The sequence below is a fragment of the Xenopus laevis genome, chromosome 1S (genome assembly GCF_017654675.1).
Source record: "Xenopus laevis strain J_2021 chromosome 1S, Xenopus_laevis_v10.1, whole genome shotgun sequence".
In the NCBI taxonomy this organism is placed as follows: domain Eukaryota; kingdom Metazoa; phylum Chordata; class Amphibia; order Anura; family Pipidae; genus Xenopus; species Xenopus laevis.
Window position 1 is genome coordinate 93,480,942 of NC_054372.1, and position 20,730 is coordinate 93,501,671.

Here is a 20,730-nt window from a genome sequence, read left to right on the forward strand (position 1 = left end):
AGGATGCTACCTACTGAATATTTGCAATTATGGAACCTTACCTGGTTCAGCTTGGTTATTTATCCATTTTGAAAATACTCTAAACAGTCACCATGCAAGTCATAGCATTGTTATTAGGAGGTAATTCATGGTGAGCACTAGAAGAAATAAATGCACCCTTTTTGTGATAAATTTTAAAAGATGAGAATTTCTAAGTGGCCTCATAATAGAGTGTCAATAAACCACTTCGGTCTGAGTATTGATAGCAAGGTTGTCAAATGGGACTAATATGACATGCACTTCCTTTTGTTTAAGCATTGGCAGATGCACTTGTACAAGCCTGCCCAACTGACAAACCATCAGACATCAATAGTACAGATCCCAGATAATGATGGTCTGGCCATCATGCACAAAGTATATTTTATTGCTATGTGTATGGTCAAGACTTAGCTTGTGTATTCATGAACAGCCCTTTCAATTCCTAATAAAAAAAACTTGGGGAATTTCAAGATAAATATATCCTCCTTCCTCTTAATGGGCACTATTTTTACAGTTCTGTTATTGGTCCTTTAGAATAATGACAAGTTGCCCTTGTTGGGCATTAAACTGTTCATCAGCTGAAATTAAATGTTAAATATCTGCAGTTTTCATTCTGGGCCCATACAGGCCTAATACTTAAGTACACCTAGGCACATTGGACATCAAACTGTTCAGTGGACCCCGGGCCTTCATATTTAGGGTTTTATCTTGGCACCTAATGAAATGTGGAGATAAGAAGCTGCAAATTGCAGCATTGAGGAGATTTCTCAAAAATTTCAGAAATCGTTATATAAACCACTAACTTGAGGAAAGGATTGGAGTAGAAAGACAAATTTATTCATTTTGGATTCATCAGAACATTCTCTTTCTAAAAAATAACGCCGGGTGGTGATGGAAGTATCTGACCAATACAAGTCAGAAATTTCTGTAAAACTATACAAATTGATATTGACACGTTTCGAAGACTTGGAATTTTCCAAATCAGTTGTATTTCCATGCATAAAATTAAATGTCTATAACGTGTCTATATAATGGAAAATATACATTTTTTCATCCAGACGGTTGGTTTTTTTTTTAGGCAGTCAGATCTTGTTACATACGTTCAGGCAGCAGACTAGATGGTGCTGAGAAAATAAAATTATAGACACACACACAAGATATGTTCAGCATTTGGAAGGCAGTTTAGGGGTTAATAAACCAGTCTAGACTTTTTACAGATCATAAAAAAAAAAAAGTTTATTGATATTAACAAGGGGGTTTGTGAGATTCAAACATTTCAGCTGCTTGATTGGATCAAATACAAGAGGGTTATTTGTCAGTCTTTCGACCACTTTTTAAAAAGGTATCACTGATGTATACCATATTTATTTTGAAACATTCATTATATATTCGTATGAAATTTAGGCCAGATTCATTTTTCAACGAGTTTTCTGTACAGTCCCCTCTAAAAAAAAAAGTTAAAAACACAGGCAGTTTGAAAGATTCACTAAAAACAAAACAGGAATTCTGTAATTCAAGAGAAATTTCAGTGTAGAAATTTCCATCAGAAAAAAGCAAGTTCCGCAAAGATTTACAAATGTGACTGCAGAAGGTAATGGGGAGCCAAAAGAAAGGGGAACACGTTTATCTTCTTTTTTACAAAGCGCATAATCAAGTATCAAAATAATTACTAAATAAAGGAATTTGCTGGGATGTTCTTTACAAACATTATTACTTTCGCGAAGACAAAGGAAAAATAGATCAAATTGGATTCTATTATACAAACTGCCAAGCACCTTTATATTTTCTACTGAAACCACTCTTGCGAAGCCAGGGATCAGCTTGTTTCTATTGCCCTAAGCAGGATATTAAGGCAGTTCAGCTCCACATGTACACTGAATAAACATCACATTTGGAATGCTGAAAGTTTTCGTGAGACAATTGTGGCAATTCCTACATTGAATGGTCTATAAGAAGATCTACACTGAAGTGTCTGTTGGGTGCAGATAGGAATATTGTTCTTATAAGAAGAGTTTCGCAAGGAACTGCTTGTCAAGAACAAATGACTTCTGAAAGGATACAGCTAAATGAGCATATGGAAGTACAGCATTGATTAATATTATTTATCTGCATCATTGCCATCAAGTCAGGAGGTGCATGACCATGTGCAGGACTTCAAATGGAAGTCTTAAACCCAAAATTCTGACACTGGGTGGAAACCTCACAGGTACTACTGGGTTGCTTCTTCAAATCTACACAGTGATCTTCAACATAAATTACATGCTGGGAGCAGTAGTCCAACATATATGAATCCACACTCGCAGAACTTAGTAAAAAATCTTATTTATTTCAGAGCTACAGACTGGCCTTGGGTTGGGCCAAAACATCAATCTGTAGCTCTGAAATAAATAAGATTTTTTTACTTTTATAAGTCCTGCGAAATGCAGATTCTTTTGGAGGCATTGAGATTATTTGTTGTTTCTGCACCCAGGCATAATTAATATTTTGTCGAGAGTGCCTGTACCAAAGTGGAATGGATATATATATGGATATATATATATATATATATATATATATATATATATATATATATATATATATATATATATATATATATATATATATATATATTTGATCTGTTAAGTTAGTACTGATTAAGTTTATCAGTATGGTGATCATAAAGAGCAATTTAAGGCCCAGTGAAAATACCTTCCTTTAAATTGGATTATGGCGTGCAGCGGCAGAATTTGCAAGCTTTCCTATATAACCAGTCATGCCGGTTCCTACAATGCAATTTAAAATGCCATCATATCTGCATCATTCATTTTCCCTATTGACTTATCTAATATAGATAGAATTAGGAGCTGAACAGCTGTATTGTAATTTTTTCTACATGGCTCAGTCTGTTGTTTTAGCACAATTGCTCATGGGACAAATTACATTTTTTTTGTCGTTTGGTATTGATCACAAATGCCTCTTATATGGCAATCACCTTAAAATGTCCCTAATAGCTTTCCATGAGATAGTTGTTGTCACAATTTCCACATCAGGCAATTGAGGAGTGGGATGATTTTGGGCAATGTAATAACAGCACCTAAACCCAAAATCATCACCTGTGCCTTTGCCCATAAGCTGGTGAGACATGCCCAGATTTTGTTGGCCTATTTTGACTATACTACTCCCATAATTGTCTGGGCATGAATGGTAGCAAGGGGGTCGGTTTCAAGAGGCGATCCTGTTGCATGTCAGATTAGAGCCGATGTCCCTCTTCGTGCTGCAACCTCAATTGTTCAGACTGACCGTAAAGTGTGTCCAAGGCCAGTGGCTTGCAAGCTTTCATGAACAGGTCCCTCATATCCCATTTCTATTCGGTTAAATGATTGTGAAACTCCTGTTTGTTATAAATTAATGTTAAAGCACTGTGTAACTTGCTGGTGCTACATAAATGATTAAGGGTTGTCCATTTAGTCAAGGTTTTACTGGCCAACTGGTCACAAGGTTTTCATCCACTCCCACAGGTCGCCTCTTCTGATCCCACTATAAACATCCACAGTGTCACATGGCCAACAAGACAAAGCCAGAACAAGAACACTCCATAATAGGAACAACTCCCTAGGCTTCTCATAGCCTGATAAAGCTATGCCAGAATAAGTATTCTCTTGTAGAAACAAGGATATAGTGGACCTTTAGCACCACTAGAAACCCTAAATGTTGAGCTTAGGGCTTCTTCTCTAAGGCTGAAGCAGGTGATGTCTTAAAAGGACAAAGGATTACTATTTCGGGGGGGGGAAAATACTGAACACGAGCATAAAACTCTTGTTCCCAAGACAGCTTTTGCTGCCAGTGAATACTACATTGTTAATTGAGACCTGAATGACATTCTTTAAGCAGAAACTAGACCTGTATGGCTAATCCTGCTTTAAGTTTATATGTATGTATTTAAGGTTTTCTTGGAAAACCTGTATGTTGGAGGGGATGGATTTCTATGCATAAGAGAGCAAAGTATATATAGATATGCATATGTGATATTTCTTATATACATATAAATATATGTACCTATACACAAATATCCTATACACACACACACAAGTGCACCAGCTACACACATACATATGCTTGTGTGTATTATACAGATTAAATTATATATTAGAAGGAATCAAGTAGCTAAAAGAGGAAAACTAGAAAACGCAACTGGGCTGGGTGAGGGCCACATATTACTGAACTAAAACAATGTCCCCGTTTATATTTTCATCACTGTGCCTTAATAACCTGCCACCAAATTCTATGGCAGAACCATCCCTGCTGTTCCACAGACACAGACCATTAGCTGCCGTTTCATTTCATGAAAAATAAAATAAACTTTAAAATCACACCAAAAAAAAAAAAAAAGTGGGGGGAAGAGGAGAGGTCGATTCCCGAGCGAACAGAAAATCTTTCAGTCTCATAGCAACAGAACAAAATGTACTTTGGTTATTATAGGGTCAGGAGTCATTAATAAATTAAGCACATATATTCTACACAATGGATCCAGAGTCCCAGTGTGTACTGTTTAAAGAGCACCGCAACTTAACAGCACCAGTTTAGAGAGGCACAATCTTGTATGCGTAGCACCAGTTGAATCTGCTTTGAGGGGGGACAGGACCCCAAATCCTGCCCAATCACCCATATAATCCCAAAATCCACAGTCTTCACTTTTCCACTCGTTCTTAGAGCTACGTCTTCCATTTCAGAAAAAATTATATTCCCGCAAAAAAATGGAAAAAGAAAAATGGGGAAAAATACAAAAAAAATTTCAAACAAATAGAATTGTTATAAATAAAAAAAATTATTACGAGATTTCCCCACTTGCCGCGATTTAAAAATTCACAGTGGAACCATGGCGAGTCTTTCCGCGGCAGAGACAAATACAGAGATTGTAGGTTTAACCAGTGGTTGCTACGATGGTGGGTTTGGGAGGAGAACTTCCTTCCCATCCCAAAAATTGTGTTGAGCACCGTTGTTCAAAGGTGATGAAAATTGAAAAAGTAGCAGGGCTGCCTTTGCATAGGTGATTTGAAGTGAGGTAGACCTTTCAAATACCTGTGGATGAGAATTAAAAACAAAAAAAAAAATATAACAAGAATAAGACTAGGTACATTCAACCTTAGCAATTCATTTTATAAAATAGAATAAACATATTTAAACAGCATTCATTTGCATAGAAAATACAGCAGCTCCCTATTTTATAGGCGTGTCTCTATAACTTAAAATTTTATAAGTTTAAAAAAAGAAGTTCTCTAAATAATTACAAGACATGTTTCGGGCCGTCATGTGAATGGTAGTCTACAAATAAAAATCTAATCACAGCAGTATTGCTTTGACGTGCTCTCCTTAATTATCAGATTGGAGAATACCAGATACCATGATTTCCAGGGTACTAGGACTATTGTTACTAGTGTATGGATATATCTGGAGGTATGAAGAAGGTGTCTAATGAGTTCCAGAAACTCAATCACCTGTAAACTGCAGCTTTTTGGTTATCTTACCAAACCACCATTCTACACAGCTGGCCATGCCCCAGTTACACATGCTTGGTGGCACTGGCCATACACTAGAAGATCAGATTGTTTGGAGAGATCAACAGTCTAGTAGATCTTTACCCAATTCCAATATACCCCAAAAGACTGGTACCCACAGTACATGGATTTTAGTTGAGATTGGCAGGCTCCCATACATGTACCAAAATCATCACTGGTACTTATATGGCTGTCTTTAGGGACTTGGAACAGTCATGCTATGCATAATACAAAGAAAGAAAGTTAAGAAAACCATTCTGAATGTACTGACTTTCTCAAAAGAGCTTGTAACTCGAAGGGGAAAAATAGGCTTTAGATTTAGAGGGATGTGCTTTTTGGGAACTATGTGAATTTGAAACTATTTGCAGCAGGAATGCAAATTATCTAGATATTAAGAGTTTTCCATGGGAATTGGTATAAGAGACAAAGGGTAGAGAGAGCGGGAAGCGGGAGAATTTCTCAAAAATATTTTAAAACTAGACTAGCAGCCAAACTGATCCACTACACTAAGGTGGTTTGCAGTGAGGGTCTGTTATCTAGTAGTCATACCAGTAGATCATCAGAATATAAGGAGCATCTACAGACAGTGTATATGTATGTGCCCGCATTTGCCAGAAATCTAGTTTGCCAGTCCAGGCCTGGTTCCCATCACAGATAAGCCTTGCACTAGGGGACCAAATGATAATCAGGTAATTCACTTTTTAAGCAGTGAAATTCTGCATTGCAAGCAACCCTTACTTTAAAGGATTTGTATAACTAGTCCTTTTCGAAATGAAGGGAAGCTCAAATATACACGACAGGAACTTCAACAGATGAAGCAGAATACAAGAGTGGTTCAAGAATAGCATGCTTTGTTGGGACCCATCACTCACCTCCTACAGTACCTCCAGGAACTGTGAAACCAGACATGCTGTGAGAGTTAGAAAGCCGTCCAGTTGGCCCAGTCACATGTACAGGGATGGAATTGAAGATGGACTGCAGAACAGAATTGCTAGCAACAGAGTTAAGACCACCTTGCAAGGCAAGTTGAGAGCCAGCTGCCAAGCTACTCAAAAATTGATGGTGTGGGTGTAGAGGATTTGTGCCAGGTCCCTTGCCATTCAAGAGAGCACCAGCTCCTTGTGACATGAACACAGTGCTCCCGTCCCTTTCACGGCTTCGAGGGACTTTATTGCTGGAACGATCCACTTTTACTGTAGACCCCCTGTCTTCCCTTTTGCTACCTTCAGAAGACATCTTTTTACTTAAGAAAAGGTTGCACTCTCCTTTGCTCCCTTCTACCCTGGGATGGTCATTGAGGCCATTTGCAGAACCAGGACTCAGACCGCCTGATCCTCTGCGGCCTGCCTCTCCAGAGGAATAATGTGTGTTCTGTCGGAGAGGTGAAGAAGGACTGTCAGAGGCACGACTGGGAGTTGCATCAGAAATTGGGGAGAATGTTGCTTTCCATTTTCCTACACTATCACAGGGAGACTTCTTGCTAGAGTATGGGACACCTTCAGGGTCAGAAAATAAAAAGAAGATCGTTTTGAGACACAGGAAGGCAGGATTTGTTTACAGAGAGGAATTGATGTATAATATAGACATATATACCTCTTTCCCCTTCACTTCTCTGAGGGGAGACTGTGCTTTCAAAGCACAGGCAGGAATTTTTTCGCTCTGTCCTGTACAAAGAAATATAAAAATAAAATTTTCTCAAGGGATGATATTATGTCACTTTGGTGGTATGAGTTGTTTGTCAACCTTTATTGATATACGTATGTAAATTATGTATGTAAAATATATATATATATATATATATATATATATATATATATATATATATATATATATATATATATATATATAATTTGAATGTGACATATCTTTTCAGATATCAGTTTACAGACTGCACAAGACTTAATGTCTATTACAGTAAAGCAATTTTTGATACAGTCCTATATTTAGCACCATGAATATTTAACCTGCTAAGCCACAACATTTAACATAACCACAATATACATGGACAATCTAACGTGAAAGATCCTATTCTCACCTTGCACTGTGGGTGTCTTCCTCAGACTCTGCCTCATCCTCTGTTGTCAAGGGTGAGTAGTGGTCACCATTAGACACAGGAATGGGTTTTTCTTTCTTTAAAACTGGGGGCAAATCATGATCCTGATAGGAAGCAGGGGAACTCTTTATAGAGGCTTCTGGGGAAGAGATTGCAGTGATCTCCAAAGGCTGGTTAATGTTACTCACCTAATAAAAGGAGAAACACAAGTGAAAAATAAAAGGAAGTATGGAATGAAAAGAAAACTGGAGCAAGGCTGCAACAAAAGCACTTATTCATCATTTTACACAAACAAATCCAACAACAAAGTATTTAGGTTTCTTTACAGGGAAAAACAAACTGAAAAATTATCTTAATTAGCATCCCTACCAAAGACAAATCAAGGTTATTGTAAAATCAATGATTTACCATTGAGCTGATATTTAACGGAGATCCTGAAGTATAGCTGCTTAGACCAAGGGGTGTGGGAAGAGATCTGCGTTTAGGTGATACAGCTGAATTGTGACTGCCATTACATCTTTTTCGTCTACCGCTTCTCCTTTTGGCATCCAGCCCTGTGCCACACTCCATTCGGATTGTGGCAGTCAAAGGGCTGTGTTTGTTTGATGGTGACCTGCCGTTGGAGCTTCCACTGGTGATGGTGAAGATAATCCGTCGTTTGGCTTCCATTTCAGCATCACTTGTGTCAATATCCCCTTCACCAGAACCTTTACTTAGATCTGGAAATGTGCAAGGACTAGCAGATGTGGAATATTGGGCAGGGGAACGCTGAGAGATCAGGTGACTGTGGGAAGGGGTAGAGCTCCTTGATCCTCCTGAATTAGACAATGTGCCAGAATTTGAAGAGTCGTCCATTCCATCTGTCTCTGACCCATGGCTATTCAATACTGGCCCATTTATAGAAGGTGACCAGGCTTGATAGAAGAAACCTGAACAAAAAAAGAGGAAGAACCAAAGTCACATCCTGACTGGGATGTAATTAATTGTCACCAATATACAGTGCCAGGTGAAACATACTGAAAGTATTTTAGACACTTTAAATGAGAGCTTCATTCAACATTTACCAAAATGGATGGCTTATTGCAAAGAAGTAGCTACATGTATCCATTCTAAAGGCCTCTTTGTGTCGATATGCCCACCACTAGTTGAAAATAAGGATTATATAGGGTGAAAGAGTATTCACTGTAATTGGATTTCACATTTGCCACATATTGCTTTCAGCTACTTTAAAACTGCAGCTTTCATGTACAAATAACAGGAAAATAGAAATATGGGTAAACATTTTCTTAATGTGTTAGTCAAACATACGGTCTCTTTAAGGTAAAACTATAATCAAAGTATTCTACATGGAGTCTGAAGGTTGCCTTAGGATGATGAGTAAAAACCTCAGATGCAGAAAAGGTGCAGAATACACTATTTCTCCATCTGCAGTAGCTACTACCTTCAATCAAATTCTTACCATAATGCAAGTTAAAGTGCATATTCTTTCACAAATTAAGAATACTATATCTAAGAGAAATTGTGAATACACATAAATCAAGCTGAGCAAGGGGCAGGGACTTAAGGGCATTACCTGAGGTAGCCAACGGTTTTGAAACAGCAGCATAAATGAGGCTATTAGAAGTAACACCATATTGATTCTCTGGGAGAGAACCATCTCTGCTGTGACATCCAGGACTTGGGGTGTTTCTCTGAATAAATAAAAAAATAAGGTCAAATTAAACCCTTAATATAATAATATAACCATATTTTACACATGCTAATTTTTAAAGTCACAAGAGAAAAATCTGCAAAATAAACTGCCATCTTCCAACCTAAACCCATGATATTTAAGTGCTGATTCAGTTCAGCCAGACACTTCTGCTATGAGAGTCTAAAAGACTATCAAACCTAGTAATGCACCATTACTGTAGTGTCATAGAAGAGAATATTTTCATAATGTTGTCAAACATTAAGATTTAAAATAAGATTTAAAAAACAAAGTAGCATAATATCACTACTTTATTCAGATGTTGATACTTTTATGGCCATCAGAGTAAATAAGGTAGAATTCACAAGAGCATGATTAATTGGGAAGATATATTCTTGTGTACATGTGTACAGTCACAAAGCTTGCTTTACATATTCTTAGGTCCATTATTTTGGAAGGGCTTCGAGTGGACTGCAGGCCCCTAGACCTACTTTATTCAGTTGTGTAAAGAAAAAGATGAAAAGGAGAACGTCATGCTGCTTCTCTGAGCTAATGTATACAAGATTACAAAGCTTGCTTCAGGTTTATCTTATTGTTAGGTCCACATGTTTTGGAAGGGTTGCTTGATAATTTAAGGAATGAGTTTTGGGTAAGCTTATTATTAATAGTAGTAATAATAATAATAAAAACTGTACTGAACTCAAGGCACACAAGTATTTTTACAAATGGCCTTCTCTTCCACTAAAACAAAACCAATACAATAAGTATTTGTGACAACTCTCCAACTAGGCCTGCCTTCACAGCAAGTTAAGTGCAATGTTACTATTATTAGTAGTAGTAGTAGTAGTAGTAGTAGTAGTAGTAGTAGTAGTAGTAGTAGTAGTAGTAGTAGTAGTAGTAGTAGTAGTAGTAGTAGTAGTAGTAGTAGTAGTAGTAGTAGTAGTAGTAGTAGCAGCAGCAGCATTATAATGTTAATATGAACTAAAATCTGTTGTCCAAACATTAAAAATCTGCTACTGTTAAAGAAAATGTATTCCTTGTATTAATACAGTAACAGTAAATTTCAGTTTCACTGTAATTGAGGTTTTGTTGTGTACCTTCTCCACACGGCTTGGCAGAACTACACTTGCCAGTGGAATACTAACTGGCAGCTTGTTAGGCTGGACTGTACTCAGGGGAATACTAATAGGCAGACTGGTGATGGTTTCTGGATTAGAAGGGGAATTCCGCTCCCGAAACATCTGCAATAAAGGCATCAAATTATATGAGAATATTAACATTTGAAAATATATTTCAAACATTTCATTACTAAACTACTTTTTGCACACAAATACGGTCATATTAAAAAGTTTGGGAACCCCCTCACAGCCTGCATAATAATTTACTCCGCTTTCGACAAAAAAAGAGAACAGTGGTATGTCTTTCATTTCCCAGGAACATCTAAAGTACTTGGGGGTTTTCTGAACAAAGATTTTTAGTGAAGCAGTATTCAGTTGTATGGCATTAAATGTGAAAAACTGGCTGTGCAAAAATTTGGGTAGCCTTGTCATTTTGCTAATTTGAATGCATGTAACTGCTCAATACTGATTACTGGCAACACCAAATTGGTTGGATTAGCTCATTAAGCCTTGAACTTCATAGGCACGTGTGTCCAAACATGAGAAAAGGTATTTAAGGTGGCCAATTGCAAGCTGTGCTTCTGTTTGACTCTCCTCTGAAGAGCGACAGCATGTGATCCTCAAAGCAACTCTCAAAAGATCTGAAAACAAAGACTGATCAGTATCATGGTTTAGAGGAAGGCTACAAAAAGCTATCTCAGAGGTTAAAACTGTCAGCTTCAACTGTAAGGAATGAAATGAGGAAATCGAATGCCACCGGCACAGTATATTGTTCTACAATTCAGCACAATTTGCACAAAGAACATCTGTATGGCAGGGTGATGAGAAAAAAGCCCTTTCTGAACTCACGCCACAAACAGAGTCGCTTGTTGTATGCAAAAGCTCATTTAGACAAGTCACAGTCATTTTGGAACATTTGCTTTGGACGGATGAGACAAAAATGTAGTTATCTGGTCATAACAAAAAGCGCTTTGCATGGTGGAAGAAGAACACTGCATTCCAAGAAATGCACCTGCTACCTACTTTCAAATTTGGTGGAGGTTCCATCATGCTGTGTCGCTGTGTGGCTAGTTCAGGGACTGGGGCCCTTGTTAAAGTCGAGGGTCGGATGAATTGAACACAATATGAACAAATTCTTCAGGATAATGTTCAAGCACCAGTCACAAAGTTGAAGTTACGCATGGGTTGGATATTCCAACAAGACAATGACCCTAAACACACTTGGAAATCTACAAAGGCATTTATGCAGAGGGAAATGTACAATATTCTGGAATGGCCAGTACCCAGACTTGAATGTCATCAAAAATCTATGGGATGATTTGAAGCAGGCTGTCCATGCTTGGCACCCATCATATTGAACTGAACTGAAACGATTTTGTACTGACCAATGGTCAAAAATACCGCCATCCAGAATCCAGGCACTCATCAAAGGCTATAGGAGGTGTCTAGAGGCTGTTACATTTGCCTCTAAGTATTGATGTAATATCTCTGTTGTAATATCTCTGTTGCACCGGTCTCATTTTGTTAAGAAGCATAAGGCAAGTTATATATTAAAAGGAAGTTGCTACTTTTAAGAGGGGTTCCCAAACTTTTTCATATGACTATACTTATGTAACTTAAAAACCTGACCGACCTTATCAGGTCCCCTCTCCCCTTGTGTATGGATTAACTCAGGGGAAGAAGGATTTGATTCCTGAGGGCTAAACTGGACACCATTTGGAATTCCAGGGCTTATGGATGGGAAGCTGCTTTCTTTTGTTACATTACACCTATAACAAAGACCAAAAGTCAGAGTTAATTTAAAGAAAAAACAAAATTAACATGCACTTCCAACACTGTGTAGACAGCATCAGGCATATACATTGTATTTTGTTGGCACAGTTGTGTTACAGTTCTTTTGAAAGGGATGCCATCATCAAGTTTGTCATAATACCGTTATAAATATAAAATAAATATATTATATGGCGGTTTTTCACAGTTGCATCTCACGCTCTCTTTTAAAAAAACCATCAAGATACAGAACAAACGTGCACATGCATGAACACTTTTTTTGGGGTGTTTGTCTAAATTGTTTATGGAAAAAATACTCCAAGCAGTAGTCTACCATGACAATCTGAATATAGCAAAGGGACATTCGTTTAGTCTTTATGCTGTGGAACACCCAATGGTACATACAGCCCCCCTGTACTACTTGCAAGAAAAAGGGTGTTGTCACTTCCTTTAGGAGGACAAGCTTATTGCAAGTTTTATGCATGCATAGCATTAATCTGATGCCAGATAATACACAAGGCAGTACCATTTCAGGCAAAGGGGGCACAACAGATTAACAACACTTATACCCCATCCCCTTTACCTGTGATTAATTTCAGTGCTTCTACCATTAGGTAAGGGTTCTTGGTTCAGATGCCGTCTCATTGCAATTTTGGCAGGGGAGTAGCGTGTATAGTCTGGTTGGATTGAACCAGGTGTTTTTTCTCCTCTGTGCTTGACTGCATTGGTTGGGGTACTGGGCACAATGTCAGCATGGTCTGAGTGAGATGGTGTACTCTCCTTGGAACAGGGTATGCTTCCCCCCCGACAGGAATGGTACAGCTCATAATGAGAAGCATGACCATTCATGGACAGCTCAGGGCTCAGACCATTTGTGTGAGAAGTTGGAGGAGGCATCATTCGCACTGAAGAAGGTTCAGAATGAAAGTTGTTGCCAAAGCTACCTTTGGATCGACTATGGCTGGGTGGTGGTTCCTCTGGCAAGGTGGAAGACTTGAGCTGGAGAAGCTCTTGTCGTCTCTGAAACTTTTCTAGTTCCACAATGCTGATCTAAAGTAGAAAAGAAAGCAAAGTAACAATAGGGCAAGCAAAAAAAAAAACATGCAATAGCATTTACAATAACATAAAAAATACTAACAAAAGTGTTTAAATCAATATTATCTGTTATTTTATTTTCAGGAAAACAGAAGAAATTAGTTACACGGCACCTAATGATTACAAGCAGTTTCCCCACCACAACTGCAGGCTACCTGCACTCCAGATTTTGGGAAACAATACTATTCAGTACAAATGGTGCACCAGGTGTTAAAACCCAAAAACTGAAATTAGCACTTTTGCAATAGACATTCATTTTCTATCTTTACCAGTTTCTGAAATATTTACATTATACTAAGACGAATACAACAAATCCCAGATTTGATTTGGGATTTGACCCAAATCCTAACCTTTTTTTGGAAGGATTTGTGCAAATCCAAGGGCATGACCCTTCATGGAAGATTTCATTTTAATGCAGCTCACTGCGTGAAAGCTAGGCATGCACCGAATCCAGGATTCGGTTTGGGATTTGGCTGGAATTCAGGCTTAGCTGACGTGTTTGGCATAACCAACTTTTTAAAATTACATGACTTTTCAGCAAAATAAAAAAGGAAATTAAAATCTTCTCCATACCAGCTGAGCCTGCAGTTCTGTTTAACCCTCCCTTACCCTAATTTACATATGCAAATTAAGGTTCCGATTCAGTTTGGTCAAATTCCCTTATAAAAATAAAAAAAAGTATAGTGGTAATAAATCCAGGAAACCACCATGACATATGCTACTACTGCAGAAGGGATGCTGTAAAGGGGAATTAAGGTTTAGATATCGGATTAATTTATGGAAGATGCCACGCAAAGCCAAATATTTCACCAAAATACTTTATTACTTTTCCTTTCACTGGAAAAATATACTTCACAGAGATATTCAGAAAAAGAAAGGCACAAGTAACATATCAAATGCTAATCCTTAAAATCTGCACAGTCAACGAAAATGTTCTTTGGTGAGGGGAGAATATTTGAAACTTTAGCAAAAATTTTAATAAAATATGAATATTTTCAGGCCTACCAAAAAGTCAAAAGAAAAATGGCATCAAGACTCTAGCATCGGAAGTGGGCAGACTATGCTGCCGAACACATAGCCATTGAGTCTAAAGGTGGCCATGTGCAAACCAACCTTAAAAGTTAGCCAGACAAGTAAACCACAGGGCAAACATAATGATACCGACGTATTTGACCATATACAACTAAGATTACTTTCTGTTGCGCAGAAATAATATCCGGATTATTGGCCTTCCTGAACGGATAGAAGGGCAACATCCTGAAACCTTCATTGAAAAATGGCTGCAGGATACATTGGGTGCAGATACCTTCACCCCACTTTTTGCAGTGGAAAGAGCACATCGGGTCCCTACCAGAGCCCTCCCTCCGGGTGCCCCACCGCGGCCATTTCTTCTAAAGTTACTACACTATAGAGACAGAGATGCGGCGCTAAAAGCGGCTAGAGTAAAAGGGCCTATTGTCTACAATGGAGCAACAGTATCTCTTTATCCAGATTTCTCCCCTGCAATCCAGAAGCAGAGAGCCACCTTTGTAGCAGTCAAGAGGCATCTGAGAGATGCACATATTCCCTACAGTATGCTATACCCATCGAAGCTACGAATCCAGGATGGTGATCGGTTGCTATTTTTCACTACACCAACAGAGGCAGAGGATTGGCTGACTCGAAAAGGGATAAGACACTCCCCACCAAGAGAGAGGAGAACCCCTCCTAATAGTCCTTAGTAGGATACATTTTCGCTGCAGAGATGAGGGTGATCCCCCGGATCTCAGTACACGATCCACAGTGGTCACAAGGAAGGTAACTTTACAATTTACACTTACAGTACCTACTTCTCACTCCTTATGGACTATCTTACACTAGCCTGGACTCAATGCTTTATGGCTCTACAGGCATACAAGGGTCTCTGAAACGGAGGTTCATAGTTACCTATTTTGTAGTACTCTATGTCATTCCCAAGTTCCTCTCTATAAGCTCTAATGACTTAATGGGGAGGCCACTGTTGGACATTGAAGGGATCACCCACGTTCATCTTTGGACTAACTATGTTACTGCTGCTTAACACTCGCGCAGCACAGTTCATACTAAAATGGTTGGTATAATGCACACATATATGATGATTTGGTTGCATGTTCCCCCAATTTGACCTGCTTTTGCAGAATTTGTTACAGGGTACAAGACCTGCCCAGGTTTGGAGGGCGGGTAGGCAGGGTAGGGGTAAGGGAATTTTATTGGGGTCTTTGTTTATCTGTTGGTTTTGTTATGTCAATATGCCGGAATCCTATGTATTGTTGAATGATACACTGTGCAACCCTTACTATAATAGTGACACAGGGAAAATTTTACACGCCTACACTCATTCTTCATTTGAGTATACAAAATCCTCCGCCACTTCCTATATCTGGCTGTTCCATGGCTGACATAACACTAACTTCCTGGAACATCCGGGGATTAAATGATAAATTTAAGAGAGCGCAAATGTTTAACTACCTTAAAAGGCATCCTCCCTCATTGCTTTTACTTCAGGAAACTCATCTGACGGGCCAAAAAATACTAGCCTACCACTCTACCTACTCGACATATGCTAGGGGGGTCTCGATCTTGATAAAGAAATCTCTCCAATTTAACTTACTTTCTCTCAAAACAGATTACTATGGTAGATTTGTTATCCTTCATTGCACAATAGCCAATTTCCCCTTGATTATAGTCAATTTGTACATCCCACCTCCATTTAATATGAATCTCCTAAATACAATTGATAAAAAACTGGCAGATCTTCCTACAGCTCCTACTTGTTATATGGGTGACTTTAACAGCCTAATGGACCCACAGCTGGATAAATTAAACCCCCCCTTCCCTTCTGGAGATAAATTAATGACATGGGCCAATGCACTGGGTTTAACAGATGTGTGGAGGTGGAAATATCCTTGTCAAAAGGCCTTTTCTTGCCACTCTGCTACTCACCATTCACTCTCACGGATTGACTTGGCATTAGTGACACCCGACCTCTTATCCAAAGTGGTCAAGATAGAATATCTTCCCCGTGCTCTCTCTGACCATTCTCCACTTGCTCTCACTTTAAGTGTGGTAAGCTCCCCTCAAACTAATCTTTGGAGATTTAGCCCATTGTGGCTCAAAAACACTGTGGTAAAAGACAAGGCTGCCACAGCAGTTAAAGACTATTGGGAATTAAATGCAGGATCAGCCCCCCCTCCTATACTTTGGGATGCTTCGAAAGCTTACATGAGAGGGCAACTTAGTAACGCAGTCACTAGGGCCAGAGTGGAACTAAAGCTCAAGTAATGGAGGCGGAAACGGAGTTAGAGGAGGCTGAATCTAATTATGTATCCGATCCCTCTCCACTGACCTACAATAAACTAGTAGACTCCCATCACTCACTGGCTAGAGAACAAACACTCCTTACACGGAAAGCACAACTGTACACTTATCAGCGTACATTTGAAACTGGAGATAGAAGTAGCAGGACACTGGCCTACTTAGCCAAACTACAGGCCCCCTCCACTGCAATTGCAACCATAGCGACTACAGACGGGACTCTCAAATCCATGCCCCAAGATATAGTAGAAACCTTTGCAACGTACTTTAAAAAGTTATATGCTACCCAGAGCAGGTACACAGAGGCGGAGTTACAACAATACCTTACACAAACCACCACTCCTGTTCTAACGGCAGCCCAGAGGGATACTCTAGACTCCCCTATTACTAAGCAGGAGATTTAGCAAGCCATCAACGCCTTAGCCCCTGGCAAGACCCCGGGTCCCGATGGTATCCCAGCAGATCTTTATAAAAGTCTTTTGGATGAACTTACTCCCCACTTACTAAATACTCTCACAACGGTGATGCAGGATTTATCCCCCCCACCTTCCTTCCTAGAAGCTATCATTGTCCTGATACTGAAGCCCCAGAAAGACCCGCAATCCTGTAGCTCCTACAGACCAATTTCTTTGCTCAATACAGATGCTAAAATAATGGCCAAGATACTAGCCAGTAGACTGGCCCTAGTAATTCCAGACCTGATTCATCCAGACCAATCTGGGTTCATGGCGGGCAAAACCACAGACAATAACTTGCGTAGACTGTTCTTTAACCTGCAAACTACACACGATAATGCAGGTTCGAGAATAATACTATCATTGGATTCAGCTAAAGCCTTTGATTCAGTGGAATGGAATTATCTATGGGCAACACTTTCTAAATTTGGAATTGGGCCCAACTTTATAAGCTGGATCAAAATGCTATACTCGGCTCCTGTGGCACGGGTCAGGGCAAATGGCACAACATCTAGACCCTTTCCATTGGCTAGGGGTACAAGGCAAGGATGTCCTCTCTCCCCCTTACTATTTGCTTTGGCCATTGAACCATTAGCGATCCACATTAGAAAGGCTCCTACTTTAGAGGGATGGCGTCTGGGACCAGTGGAAGAAAGAATATCGCTTTATGCAGATGATCTGCTGATCTATCTGGCAGATGCAGGTCCATCGTTAGCTACTTTAGCCTCCATTATAACAGAATTTGGGAGATTGTCAGGGCTGCGGGTTAATTGGGATAAATCTGCCCTACTGCAAGTAGACCCAACCCCCCTTCCCGCCTTGCCACAGGAGATCCCAATAGTAGTGGTGAGGGAATTTACATACCTCGGAATCAACATTAACCCAGAATTATCTACCTTTATACCTCGCAACCTGGACCCAGTTGTGTCCTCCCTCACTACTACTTTACCTGTGTGGTCCAAGCTTCCATTGACACTCTGGGGGAGGATTAATATTTTTAAGATGGTATATCTGCCACGATTTTTATACATATTCCACAACTCGCCTACTCATATTCTGAAGAGTTTTTTTAAGACTGTCCATCAAATTGTGGTACGGTTTATATGGGGAGGGAAAAAGCCCAGGTTGGCCTGGCGGAAACTTATCCCCGCCACGAAAGAAGGGGGTTTGGGCTTGCCAGACTTATACCTCTACTATCTAGCCAGTCAATTACACTATGTTAAATGGTGGTTCGAACCTGATCCTTATAATCCCAATACAACACTTCAGGCACTGGCTGTGGGGTCATGGGAAGGACTCAGGCATCTTCCGTATAGAGCAACCACAGATCATGACAAACTCCCAGCGGTCATGACAACCCCAAGGAAGGCCTGTAATTTAGCACTCAAGCTGTATCCAAAGAGTTCCCCCATTCTAACACCCAATCTTCCGTTGTGGGCTAACTCCCGTCTTCCCCAATTCTATAAATTCCCCGATTTTCTCTACTGGCCACGTAAGCACATTAGGCGATTACAGGATGTACTCGACGGTGCCAAGTTTGGCTCATATGAGTTCTTTAAAGAAAAACTTGCGGAGCCCAATTTATCTCACTTTCGATATTTCCAACTGCGGCAAGTATTTCTAGCACAATTTGGAGGATCTGAAATACGAACCTCACAACCACAATTTGAAACTGTGTTATGGTCTCCTACCATAACTAAACTTACATCCACCTTATATAAAACCTTGCTACAAACATGCCCCCCCCCCCCCGTTTAAGGCAGCATATCAAAAATGGCTAGCCGATATCCCAGACCTCGAAAACGAGGAGTGGGAGGAAGCAACGGATAGAGGTTATAGTCATCTCTACTCTATACGTGACAAACTGGTTCAATTTAAATGGCTTCATCAATTCTATATCACCCCTGTGCGTTTAAAAGCCATGGGAAATAACCCAACTGCAAAATGCCATAGATGCGGGGCTGCAGGAGCCACCTTTTTGCACATGGCTTGGTCGTGCCCACCAGTCTCCATGTTTTGGACCGAAGTCATGGATATCTTAGCGGATAAGTTAGATTTCCCTAGGCTGCTGACCCCACAGGTGTGCATATTAGGAGTCATAGATGAAATCATATACGCTAACCATGCCAGAGTTAGATACCGTACACTGTTGTACTATGCTAAGAAAGTAATTGCTATGGCATGGATGGGTCCCCAACCACCAACGGTACAAAACTGGATAACGTTGGTGAATCAGAATCTGCCTCTCATTAAACTCACCTTACTAGCCAGAGGCTCACTGCAAAGATTTGAGAAAATATGGAGTCCATGGTGGGAAGCGGGACTTGGGGGTCAGGGCTCCCGAACGTGAAAAGAAGTGTTTATTTATACTCTAAAAGGCAGAAATCCTTGATTCTATCTAGTCACTGTCCAGTATGTTGATGATAGAAATCTTGGAGGCAACATTCACATCTCACTGTACGACTGTTTGAACTGTGTTTAAATTCTTGAAGTGTATCAATCACATTACTAAGCAAATTGATATGTACACGTTTTATTTCAAGCTCTGTAATGGTACCTCAACTGCATTTCCGGCATATATTTTGTTTTTTTTATGTGTTGTAAAGCAATAAAATTTTACCTTTAAAAAAAGATTACTTTCTGTTGTTCCATTCATTTAGGTTTATGGCTAATCTGAGCTCAAAACATACTATACTTACTTGTAGCTCCAAACAGTGCTTTTGTTTTTCAGATATCTGATTCTTTAGGGCCAACTTCTCCTTCATTAGATTTTCCAAAGACAGTGTATTCCAGTCCAATTTCAATTCTTCACAACGTGCCTTCAGCTATTTGAGTGAGTCACAAAAGGGAAGGAAGGAGGATAATGTGAGTGTAGAGTAAAGGTGGCCATACACAATAAGATTCGCTAGTTTGGAGAGGTCGCCAAACAAGCAAATCTTTCCCCCCCCCATATTCCCACCAATGGCAGGGCAATATCAGATTAATTCAATCATTCGCAATAGGGCCAAATTATCGGATTATAACTAAGGAAATGGGTGCCGGTTGGGCCGAGGACCACATCAACTAACCAATGTGGTCCTCGATCACATAGAAAAATCGAATCTTTCCAATCGATATCTGCCCTATTTTTGGACAGAGATCGATCGGGGAGACCCGTCAGAAGCCCCCATACACGGGAAGATAAATTGCCAAATCGGTCTAAATCTGCCGGTGTATGGCCACAATAATGCATTTTTATAACAATTTCACCCATCCAGAGCAGATGCTGGTTGTAGGATTAAAGGAGCATTATCACCAAAAAAATAATCGTTTTAAAGTAATGAAAATACAACGTACAGGATATGTTGCATTGGTAAAACTGGTGTTTCTGCTTCAGAAACTCTACTATATATATTATATAACCAAGCTGCTGTGAAGCCATGCTGTGAGGCAATTTGGTCTAAAAAAAGAAGAGACGGTACAGGTTAAGCAGCAGATAACGGATATGTTCTGAAGAATCCCATTGTACAATACAGAGCGTATCTGTTATCTATTGTCTATCTATCCTGTGCTTGAAGGGTTGCTCCCATAGCTACACAGCAGCTTGTTTATATAAACTATAGTGGTGTGTCTGACACAAACTCACCAGTTTTACCAGTGCAGGGCAACACTACATTATATTGTC

General features: G+C 39.6%; 1 protein-coding gene across 2 annotated transcripts in view; it reads right to left on the reverse strand.

Moving 5' to 3' along the window:
• Positions 1-1,235: 1,235 nt before the first annotated feature.
• Positions 1,236-20,730, reverse strand: part of dot1l.S (DOT1-like histone H3K79 methyltransferase S homeolog) — an 83,779-nt gene continuing 64,284 nt past the window's right edge. For both annotated transcript variants that reach the window (XM_018243641.2, XM_018243640.2), the window contains exons 19-28: positions 19,766-19,891; positions 12,767-13,233; positions 12,047-12,182; positions 10,393-10,536; positions 9,179-9,296; positions 8,014-8,534; positions 7,588-7,793; positions 7,146-7,216; positions 6,425-7,048; positions 1,236-5,076 (exon numbers count right to left, since the gene is read on the reverse strand). In XM_018243641.2, the coding sequence (XP_018099130.1) occupies positions 5,069-5,076; positions 6,425-7,048; positions 7,146-7,216; positions 7,588-7,793; positions 8,014-8,534; positions 9,179-9,296; positions 10,393-10,536; positions 12,047-12,182; positions 12,767-13,233; positions 19,766-19,891 (2,421 nt within the window). In that variant the 3' untranslated portion in view covers positions 1,236-5,068. The remainder of the gene's footprint in view (positions 5,077-6,424; positions 7,049-7,145; positions 7,217-7,587; positions 7,794-8,013; positions 8,535-9,178; positions 9,297-10,392; positions 10,537-12,046; positions 12,183-12,766; positions 13,234-19,765; positions 19,892-20,730) is intronic.